General features: G+C 38.0%; 1 protein-coding gene across 2 annotated transcripts in view; it reads right to left on the bottom strand.

Annotated features, from left to right (window-relative positions):
• Window positions 1–6,438: 6,438 nt before the first annotated feature.
• The window catches only part of LOC148304962 (organic cation transporter protein-like), a 30,629-nt gene continuing 18,248 nt past the window's right edge, over window positions 6,439–18,819 (bottom strand). For both annotated transcript variants that reach the window (XM_088267442.1, XM_088267441.1), the window contains exons 4-12: window positions 17,704–17,810; window positions 16,165–16,319; window positions 15,063–15,231; window positions 13,521–13,668; window positions 11,487–11,629; window positions 9,671–9,761; window positions 8,601–8,724; window positions 7,625–7,806; window positions 6,439–6,961 (exon numbers count right to left, since the gene is read on the bottom strand). In XM_088267442.1, coding sequence (XP_088123568.1) covers window positions 6,770–6,961; window positions 7,625–7,806; window positions 8,601–8,724; window positions 9,671–9,761; window positions 11,487–11,629; window positions 13,521–13,668; window positions 15,063–15,231; window positions 16,165–16,319; window positions 17,704–17,810 — 1,311 coding nt within the window. In that variant the 3' untranslated portion in view covers window positions 6,439–6,769. The remainder of the gene's footprint in view (window positions 6,962–7,624; window positions 7,807–8,600; window positions 8,725–9,670; window positions 9,762–11,486; window positions 11,630–13,520; window positions 13,669–15,062; window positions 15,232–16,164; window positions 16,320–17,703; window positions 17,811–18,819) is intronic.

The following is an 18,819-nucleotide window of genomic DNA, read 5'->3' as shown; positions in this document are numbered from 1 at the left end:
TATTACAAAGAAGAATATCCGTGCGTAATACACACAGAGTTGGCACCTGGAATTTCAGAGGATTACGCCTGCCAGGAAAGACGGATATTCTAGAAAAAGAAATGACCAACCATAACATACACATATTAGGAGTCTCAGAAACACATTGGACCGAAAGTGGACACTTAACAACAGCAAACGGTAATACAATATACTTCTCAGGCAATGCAAATGCAACATTTAGTGGGGTAGCGGTAATTTTAACATCTCAGTTAAGTAAGTCTGTCATCGGATATAACCCCATTAATGACAGAATGATCCACATCAAACTGAACACTCAACCCTGCAAAATGAATATTGTACAAGTGTATGCACCGACTGCCGATGCTCCAGATGAAGTTATTGATATTTTCTATTCTGCTCTCAAAGATACGCTGGCTCAAATACCCAATAAAGAAATAACGATGGTTATTGGTGATCTCAATGCAAAAGTTGGATCAAACAGTTACCTCGAAGGTGCAGTTGGCCATTATGGAATTGGCACCCAAAATGATAGAGGTGAACGTTTGATCCAATTTGCTATTGAAGAAAAAATGATAATCATGAATACTTGGTTTAAACAGCACATCAGACGCCTATACACATGGATATCACCGGGTGATAGATGTCGCAACCAGATTGATTACATCATGATAAATAGCCGCTGCAGGTCAGGTAAGTAATGTTAAAACTTATCCTGGTGCAGATTGCGGCTCTGATCATAATCTGCTGATTGCACAAATCAGAGCCAAGTTCAAAATTATAAAAAGGGATAAGTTTAAAACTTTAAACCTCAATGAGCCAGCAATTAAATGTTTTGGCACAGATATCAGGAAACAAGACGCTGATTTCAACGTAAACTCCTCAGAAAATGTCGAACAGCGTTGGAACAGTCTCAAAGAGAAAATTGTCAAGACTGCAATGAAATATCAGGAGCCGAGAAATGAAAAGAGGAAATCTTGGATATCAGACCCCACATGGGATATGATATCAAAGCGAAAAGCGATGAGAGTAAAAGGAACCTCATCTGCAGAAGCGAGACAAGAATACTCTAGGCTCAATAAAGATATACAAAGACATTGCCGACGAGACAAAAATAAACAAATTTCGGATATCTGTGCTGAGATAGAAGATAAAGCGAATAGCGTCACTACAAAGGATCTTTTCCAAAAGGTTAAACTCTTAACCCGTGCCTTCAAACCTCAGACATGGGCAATAGAGGACCAAAATGGAAGCGTTCTGACGGACATTGGCAGCGTCTTGGAGAGATGGCGAGGTTACTGCTCCGGACTATATGCCAAGACCTCAACAGCAGGAAGTCCTTCCTTTGAGAATCAAACCATGGAACCCGACATTTTGGAAGAAGAGATTCGAAATGCACTGAAAAAACTAAAATGCAACAAGTCCCCCGGCAATGACTGCATACAGGCCGAGCTTCTAAAAGAACTAGGGGATAAGGGCATAAAAACAGTGCTGGATCTCTGCAACCTCATATGGAGAACGGGAACATGGCCTCAGGAATGGGCTGAATCTGTTTTCATTCCTCTTCACAAAAAAGGCTCATCCAAAAAGTGTGAAAACTATAGGACAATAGCACTTATCTCTCACACCAGCAAGATAATGCTATATGTTCTAAAAGCACGATTACACAGTTACATTGGATGGCAAATACCAAAGGAACAAGCTGGTTTTGTGAAAGGAAGAGGAACAAGAGAGCAGATCCTCAACATCCGCCAAGTGATCGAAAAAAGCCGAGAGTTCCTGACGCCAACAGTTTTATGCTTTATCGATTACAAAAAAGCTTTCGACTGCGTGAAGTGGGAACATCTGTGGAAAGTACTCATGGAGATGGGAGTCCCATCCCATTTGATAAAACTCATCCATGGACTTTATGCCCAAAGTAAGGCAATCGTAAGAATCAATGGCATAAACACTGCAAGCTTCCCCACTGAGAAAGGTGTAAGACAGGGATGCATACTCTCCCCTGACCTGTTTAACATCTATGGGGAATACATCATGCGCAGGGCTCTCTACAAATGGAATGGAGGAGTGTCCATTGGTGGCGTAAAGCTGTCCAATATACGATATGCGGACGACACAACACTTTTGGCCAAAGACCCAAAAGAGATGGTAGATCTCCTTAAACGAGTAGAGATTGAGAGCAAGGCACTGGGACTAGAGATTAACCAAAGCAAGACCAAGATCATGATCATAGATCGATCTAAGAAGTTTGGTGATCTCGGGAACTCACTCGAAGGTTTAGAGATAATAAACGAGTTCCAGTTCCTTGGATCTCAAATCAGCAATGAAGGAACTTGTGAAGGAGAGATTAGACGTCGTATCGCCATCGCCAAAAGTGCCATGTCTAAGCTAGACAAAATCTGGAAAGACCGGGGTGTGAGTAACAACACCAAGATGAAGCTTGTCAGGAGCTTGGTCCACTCCATTTTTCTCTATGCTGCTGAAACATGGACTATAAAAGCAGCAGAAAGGAGAAAAATTGATGCCTTCGAAATGTGGTGTTGGAGGCGCATGCTCCGAATTCCATGGACAGCTAGACGCACCAATGAGTCCATTCGCCAGGAACTACGCTTGGATGGCTTGTCTCTGGCCAATATCTGTACCCGACGGATTCTCCAGTTCTTTGGACACGTTGCGCGTGGCAACGAGGATAGCCTGGAACGCCTAGTTGTGATCGGTAGCCTGGAGGGAAAGAGAGGGAGAGGAAGATCCCCCACACGATGGACCGATCAAATTAAGGCAGCAGCAGGCACCTCAGTGGTTGGAGCGCTACGTGCAGCGCAGTCAAGGGATAACTGGAGAAGAGTCATTGCTTCTGCAAGGGTCACAACCCTCAGCAATGAGGATTAAGACGGAGAAGAAGAAATTACAAAGAAAAACGTGCGTACGCATACGTCATCAAATTTCCATCATTGCACGTTTTACAGATTTTAGGCTGCCGTTTCAGTTAACAGATTTTACTTTTGTTTTATACAGATTTTTGGAATTGAACATGCCTCGATTTTTTTAAAGAAGAAGCCAAACAAATAAAGATCCGCTACAATTTTGAAAACCAAATCACAAAAATATTAGATTTTCTTTATCCGATTGTAATTCGCCGAAGTATAGGATCATTGAATCACGTTGCACAAGTTTTTACTAACACAATCCAGTAAGAAAATTTACAAATATAAGATAACAAGTGTCATTTAAGAATAAACGATAATCTCTTGGACTACAGTAAAGAAGATCCTGAAATTTTCTGGCGATAACCTTTCTGTGCACAAGACATTGACGGAAATTTATTTCATCCGACTTTGAAACAACTGGCTACCGCTTTATTATGTCTCTTATTCAAACTAAATCAAAACAAAACATATTTTAAACTGAAACGATGGAGGGACTATTATTAACAAAACAGCTACTTAAAAATGAGCCATGCTACTAACTAAAAATAGAAAAGGATTTGATATCTAAAATTAAAAAAAAATAGTAATAAAAATATTTTTTGTAAGTACAAGTTCTGTTTTATTTTCTCAAAAAGGTTTGTATTTCAATAAACTACAATAATTTATAAGTTAGATTTTTTTCAGATTTCATACAGATTATGGGTTATTGATTCTATATAGATTTTCTTTGGTTTGGCATATGGCAGCACTGTGTCGAACTGTCAGGCCGTATTTGACTTAATCGATTTTAGATCTGATCTCCAGACTCCAGACATTGTCGCCGTAAATTTCCCTCGTCGATCTGAAATTTTAGCAAATAACAATTTTTTTGTAATAAATAATAAATTTAAGCCAATGCCGGTGATAAATCCGTCATCATAAATGTCAATATTTGGTAAGTTGTCAGATTGTGCCTCTACAAAGCCACTGTCCGTCATGATTAATAAAAATTAAATAAGAAAAGGTTGAAAATTACTGAAATACTTGAACTGGAAATTAATCACGTTACGTCTCATGTGTGTTTAATTGTTTACCTGTCAGATCAGGACCATAGACACCAAATAGAGCCGCCAATAATTTAGCAATGACACCAACATTAGAATCACTCCATCGTTTCTGTGGCGTTATTCATTGCCATCTTACGAAAACAACGTTTTTTCGAAGGCGAATTTTCCAAAAGAAAATGATGAATGAAAATATTAATTATATCGGGTGCTATAAACACTTCACGAGTCTAATACAACCCTTAATAGGTTGAGTATGTTAAATTACATATTCCTCCCGTCTGACACAAACCCATTCTTTTGGTATATTTAAAAAAAATCATCAAAAAATACGAATAAAGTGAATAATCAATAAAATTTTATAAATAATTAAAATAACGCGACCGGAAGGTGCTGCCGCCAATCGTTATTGTGTAAAAATTTGTAACTAGTAACAGTATCTCCTAATAAACGAGTTCCAGTTCCTTGGATCTCAAATCAGCACTGAAGGAACTTGTGAAGGAGAGATTAGACGTCGTATTGCCATCGCCAAAAGTGCCATGTCTAAGCTAGACAAAATCTGGAAAGACCGGGGTGTGAGTAACAACACCAAGATGAAGCTTGTCAGGAGCTTGGTCCACTCCATTTTCCACTATGGACCATAAAAGCAGCAGAAAGGAGAAAAATTGATGCCTTCGAAATGTGGTGTTGGAGGCGCATGCTCCGAATTCCATGGACAGCTAGACGCACCAACGAGTCCATTCGCCAGGAACTACGCTTGGATGGCTTGACACTGGCCAGTGTCTGTACCCGACGAATTCTCCAGTTCTTTGGACACATTGCACGTGGCAACAAGGATAGCCCGGAACGACTTGTGATCGGTAGCCTGGAGAGATAGAGAGGGAGAGGAAGATCCCCACACGATGGACCAATCAAATTAAGGCAGGAGCAGGCAACTCAGTGGTTGGAGTGCTATGTGCAGCGCAGTCAAGGGATAACTGGAGAAGAGTCATTGTTTATATGATGCAGTGCCCTATGCACCATTAGGGTGCGGATAAGGGTTTGAATGAATGAAATGGAAAAGTGATAATGTGGTATGAATGTAGGTAGAGAATAAACACATTTTTTTTAAGTAACAAATTTATTTTATTTTAAAAATATCAATATTATTCACTGACCAAAAATCTCAAAACTAAAGTTAATCATCAATTGCTCTGATGCAGCATTTCATGCATTCTATCACATATATATTTATATAACTAAAGACATCACATCACATACATATTCATATAACTAACTCACATTGTACATATTGAGGTCCTCACAGTGTAAATATACTTCCCTTTCAAGCATCATCCACCCAATGGGTAGAAATACCTTACCCAACCTTATTGTATGGACATATCGCTAACTCCTTTCAACAACGTCATATATCAAAAATCATCAATTTTCAGTTGTACATGTTTTCGGAATGCCCAGCAAATGTACTATATCCCAGCAAAAGCGACATATTTTTAACTTAATATTTACCCGCTACAGGGCAGAAAGTATTGTTTTTGCATTTTGGAGTAAGGGTATTGTTTAATTATTTTTTCAAATATACTAAATATTTTTCAAATGGAGAAAAAACCTTCAGGCTTTACTTAAAAGGATCTGTTGCACACTAAAAAGTTCTATAAATGGCTTGATATTTATTTTCAATGCATTTTATTGTATTTTTAAACTTTAAAAACGATCTCCTGAAAAATCAAGTTTTTTGATATATGACGTTGTTGAAAGGAGTGAGCGATATGTCTTCCAATATTAATTGACATTATTTAATTTGAACTTCTCACAAAATGTCAATAGTAAAAATTGGACAAATACATACTCTATTTATTTATTGTCGTAATATTGTACATCTGAAATAATGTGAAAATTTATTTTTCTGACCTTCAGTGGTCAGTGTTGCCACTCTGGTAATTATACAGGCACTACAGCAGTACCTACTCGCTATGCAAGTCTTTATATCTAACCTGTCTGGGAGTGCGCCCGTACACAGTCATCCAAACAAAACTTTCCTCAAAGGAGTACGCGCTTATTTGTTTATTTGATCTTATTTATTTATATTCGATATATTTCAAGGATAATGTGACACACGTGTATTATAGAGTACCAAAAAGGCACAATGAATCCCATTGAACGTTTTTGTTTAGGGAAATGAATTGTTTTTAACTAAATACATGATAAAAGTAATAATTTAAAAAACGGCAAAATACCGCCGCGCACGGGCGTCTCTTAGGAACAAAGTTAACGCGGTTAAAAGGTTAACATGAAAACTTGAAGAAATAACTCAATAAAAAAATATACCTGGGAAGTAAAGTTTTGATTTCTCACTGATTTTAGTTGATATTTCATATATTTTATAATCAAAAGGATAATTCTATCCTTACAGAGACATCTTTGGTCAAGTGTCGTCAATAAATTTGTATTAAAATTAAAATAAATAATGCATTACAAAAAGCTTTCTTTACTGATTTGTAGATATCACACAAAAGTATCTTTATAATATGAACTACCACGGATGGGGGCGTGGCTTAAACTGCGGCTGATTTGCAAATGTAAAAACATACCTACCGCCAATGTTTGGCGGTCGGTAGGCGGATGGGTTAAAATAAAATACATCTGTGAAAAAAGGTGCCGGAACAACGTTCCAACGCGTTACATGAAAAAACAGCCCTGTATATAAAGTAAGTACATATATTCATAATCATTTGATAAGGCACATTCGCCATCACTGCTCCTGCAGAAGGAGCTTTGCTTGGCTTGAATTTGAGATAGTCAGTCTTGTATGGAATTGTGGTGGCCGGCGGAGCGGTAGGGCGCCGGGCGGCGGGAGCCGATGCTCTCCGCCTCCTCCACCGTGTCCGGGAGCCGGGAGCCCAGCGTCTCCGGCAGCAGCAGCGCCAGTGCGCCCCCGGCCAGCGCCGTCACGCCAAACAGGATGAGCGGCAGCGACTCCGCGTACACTCCCTGCAAACCAGCAAATTGCTATAGAACAGTGTTCCGTAAACTTTTTCTGCCTAAGGTTCGTTCGAACCCTTATGATTTTATGGAACATCAGCTACCAAGGTGCCCATATGGCTACCTTACATGTCTTCACAGAGCATCAGCTACCAACCAGTGTACGTAAACATAAGTGATTTTACATTCCGATATATATTCTGAGTCCGCCTCCGTGGTGTAATGGTCAGCACGCTCTGCTACAGTTCTGGAGATCCCGGGTTCGATTCCCAGGGGAGGTCAAATAAATATAAGTGATTTTTTCACTCTAATATTTATTCAATATTACCCTGGACTGGTACCTGAAGTGGAGGGCTGATCGCCTTTCTTTTATTTGTTAGCGATAAAGATAACACTGCGTTTATATGATGCAGTGCCCTATGCATCATTGGGGTACGGATAAGGGTTTAAAAAATAAAATAAAACAAAAATATATTACAGCTCATGTTATAACTACTACATAAGTACATACCTAGAATTGTATAGGAATGTGAATGTTACATGTGTACAAAGTGACCACTTAAACCAGCCTGTGAGAGGCTATTAACCCTGTAAATACCCAAACTTCACTATTCTTTTTCATCTATTTGTTGCCAAAATGTAAATAAATTAAGCAATGTTTGAGTTGTTTACCAGCAGAGGCACGAAGGGCGCCACCATGGCGCCCAGGCGGGCCAGCGTGGAGGAGAAGCCGACGCCCCCGCTGCGGATGCCGGTGGGCAGCAGCTCCGCCGTGTGCACGTACACCACGGCGAAGGAGCTCGTGATGCCGAGCTTGCCCAGCAGGAACAGCACGGTGGTCAGCCACACCAGCTCTGCGGGACAAAACAGAACACTCTTTAATGCCTTACATTTTTCGAGAGACTGGAAAAACCTGGCTTTTAAATCATATATCGCTCACTCCTTTCAAGAACGTCATAAATCAAATGATTTTTCAGGAGAACGTTTTTAAAGTTTAAAAATATAATACAATGTATTAACCGGATCCACGCCGCTCGCATAACCGTATGTGTTCTAACAAAACTTGCCCCATACGCGGCTGACATAAGCGTATGTGTTTTTACTTTGCTCCAAGTTTCCAACCTCAGTTCAACTTGGAGGGATTTTTTCATGGTGTGGAACTTTGGATAAAATAATACGTCAATCCTCGGCCTTATGACATCTGTTGAAATATCTGACTAATAATTTGTAACATCACAAGGATAAATAAAAGAACAGATCCCTGATTTTTCTCGAGGTCGGTAATTAGTCCGCGCCATGATCACGGCCTATATCTGTCTCACTCTCGACGCTACGCATCGCCAGTGGGTAAGAGTGACACACGATGCGTGCTTTGATTTATTTATGTTACGACCTTATTTGTTTATATTACGATATATTTCAAGAATAATGCGACACAAGTGTATTATAGAGTACTAAAAAGGCACAATGAATCCCATTGAACGTTTTTGTTTAGGAAAATAAATAGTTTCTTAACTAAATACATGATAAAAGTAATCATTTAAAAAACGGCGAAATACCGCCACGCACGGGCGTCTCTCAGGAACAAAGTTAACGCGGTTAAAAAGTTAAGAATGGTTCTACCACATCCCCTGGAGAGGGGGCTCACCGGGAGGGGTGTAGGCGGCCCCCAGGCAGCTGAGGGCGCACAGCAGCAGGGAGCCGGCCAGCGACCAGCGCCGCCCGGCCCTGTTCATGGCCACCCAGGCCAGAGTGTACCCGGGAATCTCCACCTACACACACCAATCAAATTACCTTCAGATCTCTATTTAAACTAACTTACTATAGCTGTTTGCTATGTTAATTCTGGCTGGTTTTTTTTGTGGCCGTTGTGATGTGGATTTGGTGACCAGTGACAAGTGATGACACTTACCAGACAAACCAGTGTGAAGTTCACCACTAAGTGATACCAAGCAAATTAGTGTGAAGTTTACCACTAAATGATGATACTCACCAAGCAAACTAGTGTGAAGTTTACCTCTAAGTGATGACTTACTGGGCAAACCAGTGTGAAGTTCACCACTAAGTGATGATACTTACTAGTCAAACTAGTGTGAAGTTTACCTCTAAGTGATGACTTACTGGGCAAACCAGTGTGAAGTTTACCACTAAATGATGATACTCACCAAGCAAACTAGTGTGAAGTTTACCTCTAAGTGATGACTTACTGGGCAAACCAGTGTGAAGTTCACCACTAAGTGATGATACTTACTAGTCAAACTAGTGTGAAGTTTACCTCTAAGTGATGACTTACTGGGCAAACCAGTGTGAAGTTCACCACTAAGTGATGATACTTACTAGTCAAACTAGTGTGAAGTTTACCTCTAAGTGATGACTTACTGGGCAAACCAGTGTGAAGTTCACCACTAAGTGATGATACTTACTAGTCAAACTAGTGTGAAGTTTACCTCTAAGTGATGACTTACTGGGCAAACCAGTGTGAAGTTCACCACTAAGTGATGATACTTACTAGTCAAACTAGTGTGAAGTTTACCTCTAAGTGATGACTTACCAGGCAAACTAGTGTGAAGCTCTAAGTGATGACTTACCAAGCAAACTAGTGTGAAGTTTACCACTAAGTGATGACACTTAACAAGCAAATTAGAGAGAAGTTTACCACTAAGTGATGACATTTACAGAGCAAACCAGTACGAAGTTTACCACTAAGTGATGACTTACCAGGCAAACCAGTGTGAAGTTCACGTACTTATTCCCACTCATGTTGATGGAGTTGAGAGACAGCCCGTAGAAGACAAACGCATTTGTTGCCCTGAAAACATATTTAACTTAATATTGATCTCGCTCAAAATAGAAAAAGAAAACATCCTACTTAAAATACAATGGGATAAGGATTTGGACGCTCCAAAAATGTTTTATATTTTTCTTCATCTATGTTGATATCAATAAAATAATATATTTTGACATCTCATCAAAGATGAAGAAGAATATGGAAGTCTGGGCATTTGCGGGGCTGACGACCGTCATAGGCATAAGTGATCATAAGTGATCACTTAATCCAGCACACACGTGTAACATTCACCAATTTTACCCATTATTGACAACCACACTACTCAAATTCTTGGAAGTTCTATATATATATGAATCAATTTTGAAACATTATTCTTGAATCAATTGAACTTCACTAGAGACATCTATTGGTGAGATTAAAAGAAGCTTTTTATTGAGCAGAAACTCTTATATTAGTATGAAACGCCAGAATATATCATTTTCATTTTTATTATTTAAGAATATAATTTGACCAGATAATTTATTTACAACATTTTGAGTGTGTCAAGTAAGAGTGAGACAGATATAGGACATGATTATGGACTAATTACCGACCGCAAGAAAAATCAGGGATCTGTTCTTTTATTTATCCTTGCGATGTTACAAATTATTAGTGAACAAGTATTTAGACACACTCAAAATGTTGAAAATAAATATTAGTTATTTTACACTAATATTTATTTAATATTACCCTGGACTGGTCCTTGAAGCGCCGGTGTGACCACCCTGTCTTCATATAAGTAACGAACAAGATCCATATCAATACGATGCAGTATCCTATGCACCATTGGGTGCGGATAATGGTAAGAAGAAGAAGATTTATGTGTTGTTGGGTAATATATCCAAAATAAAACAAGGTTTGTTGGATTGAATTCTACATTTATTTATGTATATGTTAATACGTGACGCGTTCCCTCTTATTAACCTTTTAACCGCGTCAACTTTGTTCCTGAGAGACGCCCGTGCGCGGCGGTATTTCGCCGTTTTTTAAATGATTACTTTACTCATGTATTTAGTTAAGAAACGATTTATTTTCCTAAACAAAAACGTTCAATGGGATTCATTGCGCCTTTTTGGTACTCTATAATACACCTGTGTCACATTATTCTTGAAATATATCGTAAACTAATTAGATCGTAACATAAATAAATCAAAGCACGCATCGTCTGTCACTCTTACCCACTGGCGAAGCGTAGCGTCAAGAGTGAGACAGATGTAGGGCATGATTATGGCGCGGACTAATTACCGACCGCAAGAAAAATCAGGGATCTGTTGTTTTATTTATCCTTGTGATGTTACAAATTATTAGTCAGATATTTCAACAGATGTCATAAGGCCGAGGATTGACGTATTATTTTATCCAAAGTTCCACACCATGAAAAAATCCCTCCAAGTTGAACTGAGGTTGGAAACTTGGAGCAATGTAAAAACACAAACGCTTATGTCAGCCGCGTATGGGGCATGTTTTGTTAAAACACATACGGTTATGCGAGCCGCGTGGATCCGGTTAAGACATTATCAAATAGTGTGAAGACGAAACGCGTCACGTATTAACATAAACATAAATAAATGTAGAATTCAATCCAACAAACCTTGTTTTATTTTGGATATATTACCCAACAATTCAATATGGAATTCTACCAACTGTCTGCAGTTACAATAAAGAATAATTATATGTACGATGAAATAAAAATAAAATGATATTCACCAGATGTAAAACATGATCAGGAAGCGTCCGACCATAATTTTAGACTTGGCCGAGGACTGCAGTAGCGGCCATAGACGCACCTTCTCCGGGTCTTCATCATCGTTATCATCAGAATCCAACTCCGGAACGCTTCCCTTCATATCCTGAAATCGGACCCCTATTTAGTACAAATAGCAGCACACATATCGCTCACTCCTTTCAAGAACGTCATTTAAAAAAAATATATATATATTTAATAGTTACATTTTTATATTATTTTTTGAATATTATATTATTTAATTATTATTATTATTTTATTTTTGAGTATTATATTATTTTTGAATATTATTTTTTTATATTATTTTTTATATTATTTTTTAACTCCTGTAATTGGGAGATAATCCAGATTTTGTGAACAAGTATTTGGACACACTCAAAATGTTGTTACATTTTTAAGTACAACATAATACATTTTCTAAACATTGATACATATGGCAAACTTTTAGTTTTAGATTTGCCATGCTTCTCCAAAGAAGAGACTGAGCTCTTGTGCTTGGAGAGGGACTTACACTCAAGGTTTAAGGTATTATATAATTAATGGTATAATAGTCTTTTTTTATATATATTTTTTAAAATTTATTTGTAATAGGCATTAATTTTTTCTACCTTCTATTTTTTAAATTTCTTTAGGGAGTTTGTTGAAATATAACTAACTAACTAACTAACCATCACGCCGCTTCCCCGCAGGGGCAGGCAGAGAGAATAGAACGCCACACCACTCTGTCCTTGCAAACATTCTTCGCCTCTTCCACGTTCATGCATCTCCTCATACATATTCGCCGATTGTTACGACTCCTAACCTGACCACTTTCAAGTATTTGGCATACCTGATCGTGCCATGTTTTTTTCGGTCTTCCTCTGCTCTTTTTTCCACTTACATTCGCCTCATAAATTTGTTTTACCGTTCTTTCCTCACTCATTCGTTCTACATGAAATTTTTAATTACCAAATTTGATGTTTAGTTTTAATTCCTTAGTATTGCATTTTGGAGTTGAAAAATCATTTAAAAATCTCGAAGAATTTTTTTTTAAATTCAAATATATGCCACCTTTTAGTATTTGAAAAATTTCGTTTTTTTTTTATAAATGGTTTCTATGTGGGACTTGAAATTTTGTAAGAGTTTTGTTGGATATGTTTTTTTTTCAGAATAACTTTAATTATTTAATTTGTCATAAATCAAAAAAGTTCAGAAGAAAATTTTAAAGTTAAAAATTATAATAAAATGTATTAAAAATAAATATCAAGCCGCTTATTGAACTTTTTACTGTGCAACAGATCTTTTTAGGTAAAACCTGAAGGTTTTTTTTTTATTGATTTGAAAAATATTTAGTATATTTAAAAATATAATTAAAATATACCTTTTCTTCTGAATGCAAAAACAACACTTTCTGCCCTGTAGCGGGTAAATATTAAGTTAAAAATATCCCGCTTTTGCTGGGATATAGTACATTTTCTGGGCATTCAGAAAACATGCACAACTGAAAATTGGCGATTTTTGATTTATGACGTTCTTGAAAGGAGTGAGCGATTTGTAATGTTTTTAAGTTCACAGAAATATGAAAAAGAAGTATTTTTGTAAATAATAAAAACACAAATACTTCTCCTGTAAAATTATAAATATTTAGGGAATTCATCAAAGATGAAGAAGAATATGGAAGTCTGGGCATTTAGGGGGCTGACGACCGTCATAGGCTGGTTTAAGTGTAAATATAAAGTTATTTATTTATATTTGTTCAATATTACCTTGGACTGTTACCTGAAGCGGAGGGCTGATCACCTTTCCTTCATGGGTCAAGATAACACTGCGTTTATATGATGCGTAATTAATATAATATATAATATTGATAGTAAATGTTAGGTGTGGCGGGCATGCACTAGAAGAGGGTCGCATCCAACAGACAACTGTGCAAGTCCAAGAAGGAGGTCTTTGTCCAATACTGGAAACGATAAGAAGGCTGAGTAAGTAAGTATACAAAGAGTAAACTAAGTTCTCACCTTGCCCAGTTGAGTGGAATCCTGGAAGGTCTCTAGGAGCAGCTCGGATAATACTACTTTATTGACTTTGGCAGCCCTCTTGATGATCTTGTACGCCTTCTTGTTGCGTCGTTTGGCCATGAGCCACCTCACCGATTCGGGAACTATCCTACGGAAACAAATACATGATTAGGTTAGGTAAGGTTTTTTTTTTTCTTTTGGGGTCAAGGGATCTTGCATCCCTTATGTCAATGCGACCATATTGGGTCTATTTTGACCTCCTTTGTATTACAGCTCAAGACCTACATGAGTCATGTAACTCACAACCTGTCTTGGTGGTAGGAGCTTCACCTTCTCGGAGTCCAGTAGAGGTCCTCCAAGGGTGTGACTTCGTTTGTGAGCGAGTATATATAAACAGCGCGTGAAAGTGTGCAAGAACCGCGATATATTCACATCTCACATACTCATCCTGCATACATACACTATGCAAGCGTGAAGAGCTCAAAGCTCAATGTTCTCTAGCTAGCGGTCAGTAGCTCTTGAGCTGCTGACAAGAGCGGACCTATACTTGTTTCGTGAGAGTTGTCAGATTGTTTTTTAATGTTTTCAGAAAATAAATCTTAATTATTATAATTTTTTACTTCATTTAAAATTAATTAAGCTGATTAGCTTTGAATGTCCGTATTTTTCCAATTTAAAATCGCTAATTTTTTATTGTGTAGTGTAATGGTCAGCACGCTCGATACCGTTCTGAAGGTCCCGGGTTCGATTCTCAGGAGGGGATGTTAAATAAATAAAAGTGATTTTTTTCACTGTAATATTTATCCAATATTACCCAGGACTAATTAAATGAGTTTCTGATTACTAAAAAGCTTCTTTCATCTGACAAAAGATGTCTCTAGTGAAGTTCTAGTGATTCAAGCACAATTTTCGAAATTGGATATATATATATATATATATATATATATATATATATATATATATATATATATATATAACATTTTGAGTGTGTCCAAATACTTGTTCACAAAATCTGGATAATCTCCAATTACAGGAGTTATTTTCATATTATTTTTTGACATCTCATCAAAGATGAAGAAGAATATGGAAGTCTGGGCATTTACGGGGCTGACGACCGTCATCGGCTGGTTTAAGTGGCCACTTTACACACGTGTAACATTCACCAATTCTACCCATTATTGACAACCACACTACTCAAATTCTTGGAAGTTTTATACATATGAACCAATTTAGAAACCTTGTTCTTGAATCACTAGAACTTCACTAGAGACATCTATTGGTGAGATGTAAAGAATATGTATATGTATATATATATATATATATATATATATATATATATATATATATATATATATATATATATATATATATATATATATATATATATATATATATATGAAATAGACCATATTCTTCTTCGTCTATGTTGACATGTCAAAAAATAATGTCCAACTAAAAAATGTTTTATATTATTAATTAATCGGTGTCGGGAACGGGAGGGATACTCTAGTGTGGGCACGGGCGCAGGCAAGGACTAGTCACCAGTAGTAGACGAGGAAGAGGGCCGCGGGCGCGGAGACCAGCAGCTGCAGCGTGACCCAGTGCGGGCAGAGCCAGGCCAGCAGCCCCACGGCCGCCTCCCCCAGGGCGTAGAAGTAGTTCAGCACGATGCCGCTCATCTCCCGCTTCCGCTTCCCGACCATCTCCACACCTGGAAGGTGACCACTCAGTATTGCGGTGCCTCATTCGGCCCTGACCTCCATAGACGAACTGGATGGCAAACCATAGACGGCCGTGCAACAGCATGACGTCACCACGCCTTTGACCGGTTAACTGCCAAGAGCGTCTTAAGACGCATAATTTTCTGTGAACGGAGCGCCGCTCATACAAAAATTGCGTCTTAAGACGCGTCGTTTTAAATGGGCTTTTGCTAAAGAAAATCAGTTATTTAAAATGTACAAATATATTGAACGCATAGTGACATCTATTGAGAATATCTTTGCATACTTAGAATTGAAACACAATTTGTTTTTACCACTTTAAACATGGATTAAAGAGAGCTTTGTCGTCGGAACAACTAATGGCGCTCAGGGTTGTCCAATAATCCCCGAGTTGCCGTCACTGCCGAATCTGACAACAGTGATTTTGATGATTTTTTATTTTTTATTTTTTAAAATCAAAGTGCGTGTGTGTGTATAATTTTACAAGACAGAGGAAGACGAAAGAGGTTTACCAAGTAGACCCTCACTTCTGCTTGGAAAAAAACTTTGGCCAGAGTGTATTCATTAGTGTATTTTTATTACTGTATTAATAATAATAATAAAACCCTTATCCGCACCCCAATGGTGCAAAGGGTACTGTGTCATATTAACGCAGTGTTATCTTGATCGTTTACACATGAAGGAAAGGTGATCAGCCCTCCGCTTCAGGTACCAGTCCAGGGTAATATTGAATAAATATGACAGTGAAAAAATCACTTATATTTATTTTACCCCCCTTGGGAATCGAACCCGGGACCTCCAGAACGGTAGCTGAGCGTGCTGACTATTACACTACGGAGGCGGACTAGATACTGTATTAGTTACTGTATATATGTTATGTTAAAGGCTTTGGCCGTTCAATTAATAAATAAATAAATAAATACCTATGATGAAGGCGAGAGGGAACACTCCGGAGGTCCCGAGCGCGTTGATGAACACAAACACACAGAAGGTTACGTAGTCCGGAGACAGAACCTGCAGAACTCCCGACACGGCCATGAGCAGGATGCTGAAGATGAACACAAACTTCCGGCCAAACCTGTCACAGCGGGGAGACATCACTTGGGATGATCATAATAATAAAATAATTGAAAATTCACCCATCTAACTAATTAGTAAATAAACAAGATAGCATACCAATATGTCTTTGCAAACAATCTTCCCCTCCATAACACATCGCTCACTCCTTCCAACAACGTCATAAATCTAAAATCTTCAATTTTCAGTTGTGCATGTTTTCAAAATGCCCAGAAAATGTACTATATCCCAGGAAAAACAGCATATTTTTAACATAATATTTACCCGCTACAGGGCAGAAAGTGTTGTTTTTGCATTTTGAAGAAAAGGTATTGTTTAATAATTTTTTTAAATATACTAAATATTTTTCAAATGGAGAATAAACCTTCAGGTTTAACCTAAAAAGATCTGTTGCACAGTAAAAAGTTTAATAAGCGGCTTGATATCTATTTTTAATTAATTTTATTACATTTTTAAACATTAAAAACGATATCTTGAAAAATCAAGTTTATTTATATATGTATGACATTGTTGAATACATGTATGACATTCTTGATTATGCCAAGGTTTTCCCAGCCGTCCTCTGGTTCTATCACCATTCTACTACATTCGCCTCATAAATTTGTAGTTTTTGTTCTGCTTCTACCATATTACCAGTATCACCATTCTTCTTCATTCATTTGATTCACATGCCCAAACCATCTTAACACACTTTTTTAAATTCTATTGACGATACTTATCTCAGACTTGCATTTTGTCAGCCTGCTTTCATCCTTCTTTTACCAACTCCATGCTTCACATATGGACATTAGGTTATGTTTGAATATATGGACATTAGGTTAAAATTAGCAGGACTCAATTGAGTACTGCCAGTCTAGCTTTAGCTGAATGGTTTTTATGTGGCATAATCCATTGTCCACCTCCGTATAGTAATGGTTAGCACGCTTGGCTACCGTTCTGGAGGTCTTGGGTTCAATTCCCAGGGGGGATCAAATAAATGTAGGTGTTTTTTTTACTCAAATATTTATTTAATATTACCCTGGATTGGTACCTGAAGTGGAGGGCTGATCGCCTTTCCTTCACGTGTTAATGATCAAGATAACACTGCGTTTATATGATGCAGTGCCCTATGCACCATTGGGGCGCGGGTAAGGGGGTTTGACAATTGATTTCAGTCATTAAGTGGGCAAGACAACGAAGAAAACAATGGTATGTGAGGAGAATGGAACCATCCAGACTCCCCCCCACATTGCACTGCACGGCCAATCCCAAGGTAGACGATTCCCGGGCAGATCACCAAAGAGATGGATTGACAGCAGCCATCGCAGCAGCCTAATAATCCCCCTTAAAAACAGGCTTCAAGGCCTAAACATGAAGAAGAAGAGAAGGTTTCAGTACAAACTTACCTGTCTGCCAGAAGCCCAAATAGGCCGGAGCCGCAAACTATCCCCGCAAAGTGGAGAGTCCCCACTAGTGACAGCATCCATTGGCGATCGAAACACGTGATGTCCCACTAAAAAGCAATTCAAGCGTGTTGACAACGTGCCAATGTGTGATCCCGTAATTGTATCTACAATATATCATTTTATAGCGAGACGGCTCACCAGAAATGGCTCATTTATCAAGCTGAAGTGAGACTTTGAACCATAGTTTTGTGTCATGAAGCACGTAACTATAGTGCATAGAATATGTCCTTTAATAAATGGACATTGCACCATAGTTAGAATATGTTAAGAATCAAATTTAGTGCAACATTTCCAAAGTATAATCCAGTAAAATTGGATCTGCGCTCTTCCATTTTATAGAGAGACGGCTCACCAGAAATGGCTCATTTATCAAGCTGAAGTGAGACTTTGAACCATAGTTTTGTGTCATGAAGCACGTAACTATAGTGCATAGAATATGTCCTTTAATAAATGGACATTGCACCATAGTTAGAATATGTTAAGAATCAAATTTAGTGCAACATTTCCAAAGTATAATCCAGTAGAATTGGATCTGCCCTCTTCCATTTTATAGAGAGATGGCTCACCAGATATGGCTCATTTATCAAGCTGGAGTGAGACTTTGAACCATAGTTTTGTGTCATGAAGCACGTAACTATAGTGCATAGAATATGTCCTTTAATAAATGGACATTGCACCATAGTTAGAATATGTTAAGAATCAAATTTAGTGCAACATTTCCAAAGTATAATCCAGTAAAATTGGATCTGCCCTCTTCCATTTTATAGAGAGACGGCTCACCAGATATGGCTCATTTATCAAGCTGGAGTGAGACTTTGAACCATAGTTTTGTGTCATGAAGCACGCAACTATAGTGCATAGAATATGTCCTTTAATAAATGGACATTGCACCATAGTTAGAATATGTTAGGAATGAAATTTAGTGCAACATTTCCAAAGTATAATCCAGTAAAATTGGATCTGCGCTCTTCCATTTTATAGAGAGACGGCTCACCAGAAATGGCTCATTTATCAAGCCGATGTGAGACATTGAACCATGGTTGTGTCATGAAGCAT

This window comes from Brachycentrus maculatus, unplaced genomic scaffold (assembly GCF_059751285.1).
Source record: "Brachycentrus maculatus isolate JH-2025_06_01 unplaced genomic scaffold, ASM5975128v1 h1tg000295l, whole genome shotgun sequence".
Lineage (NCBI taxonomy): Eukaryota > Metazoa > Arthropoda > Insecta > Trichoptera > Brachycentridae > Brachycentrus > Brachycentrus maculatus.
This window is presented reverse-complemented; position numbering and strand designations above follow the sequence as displayed.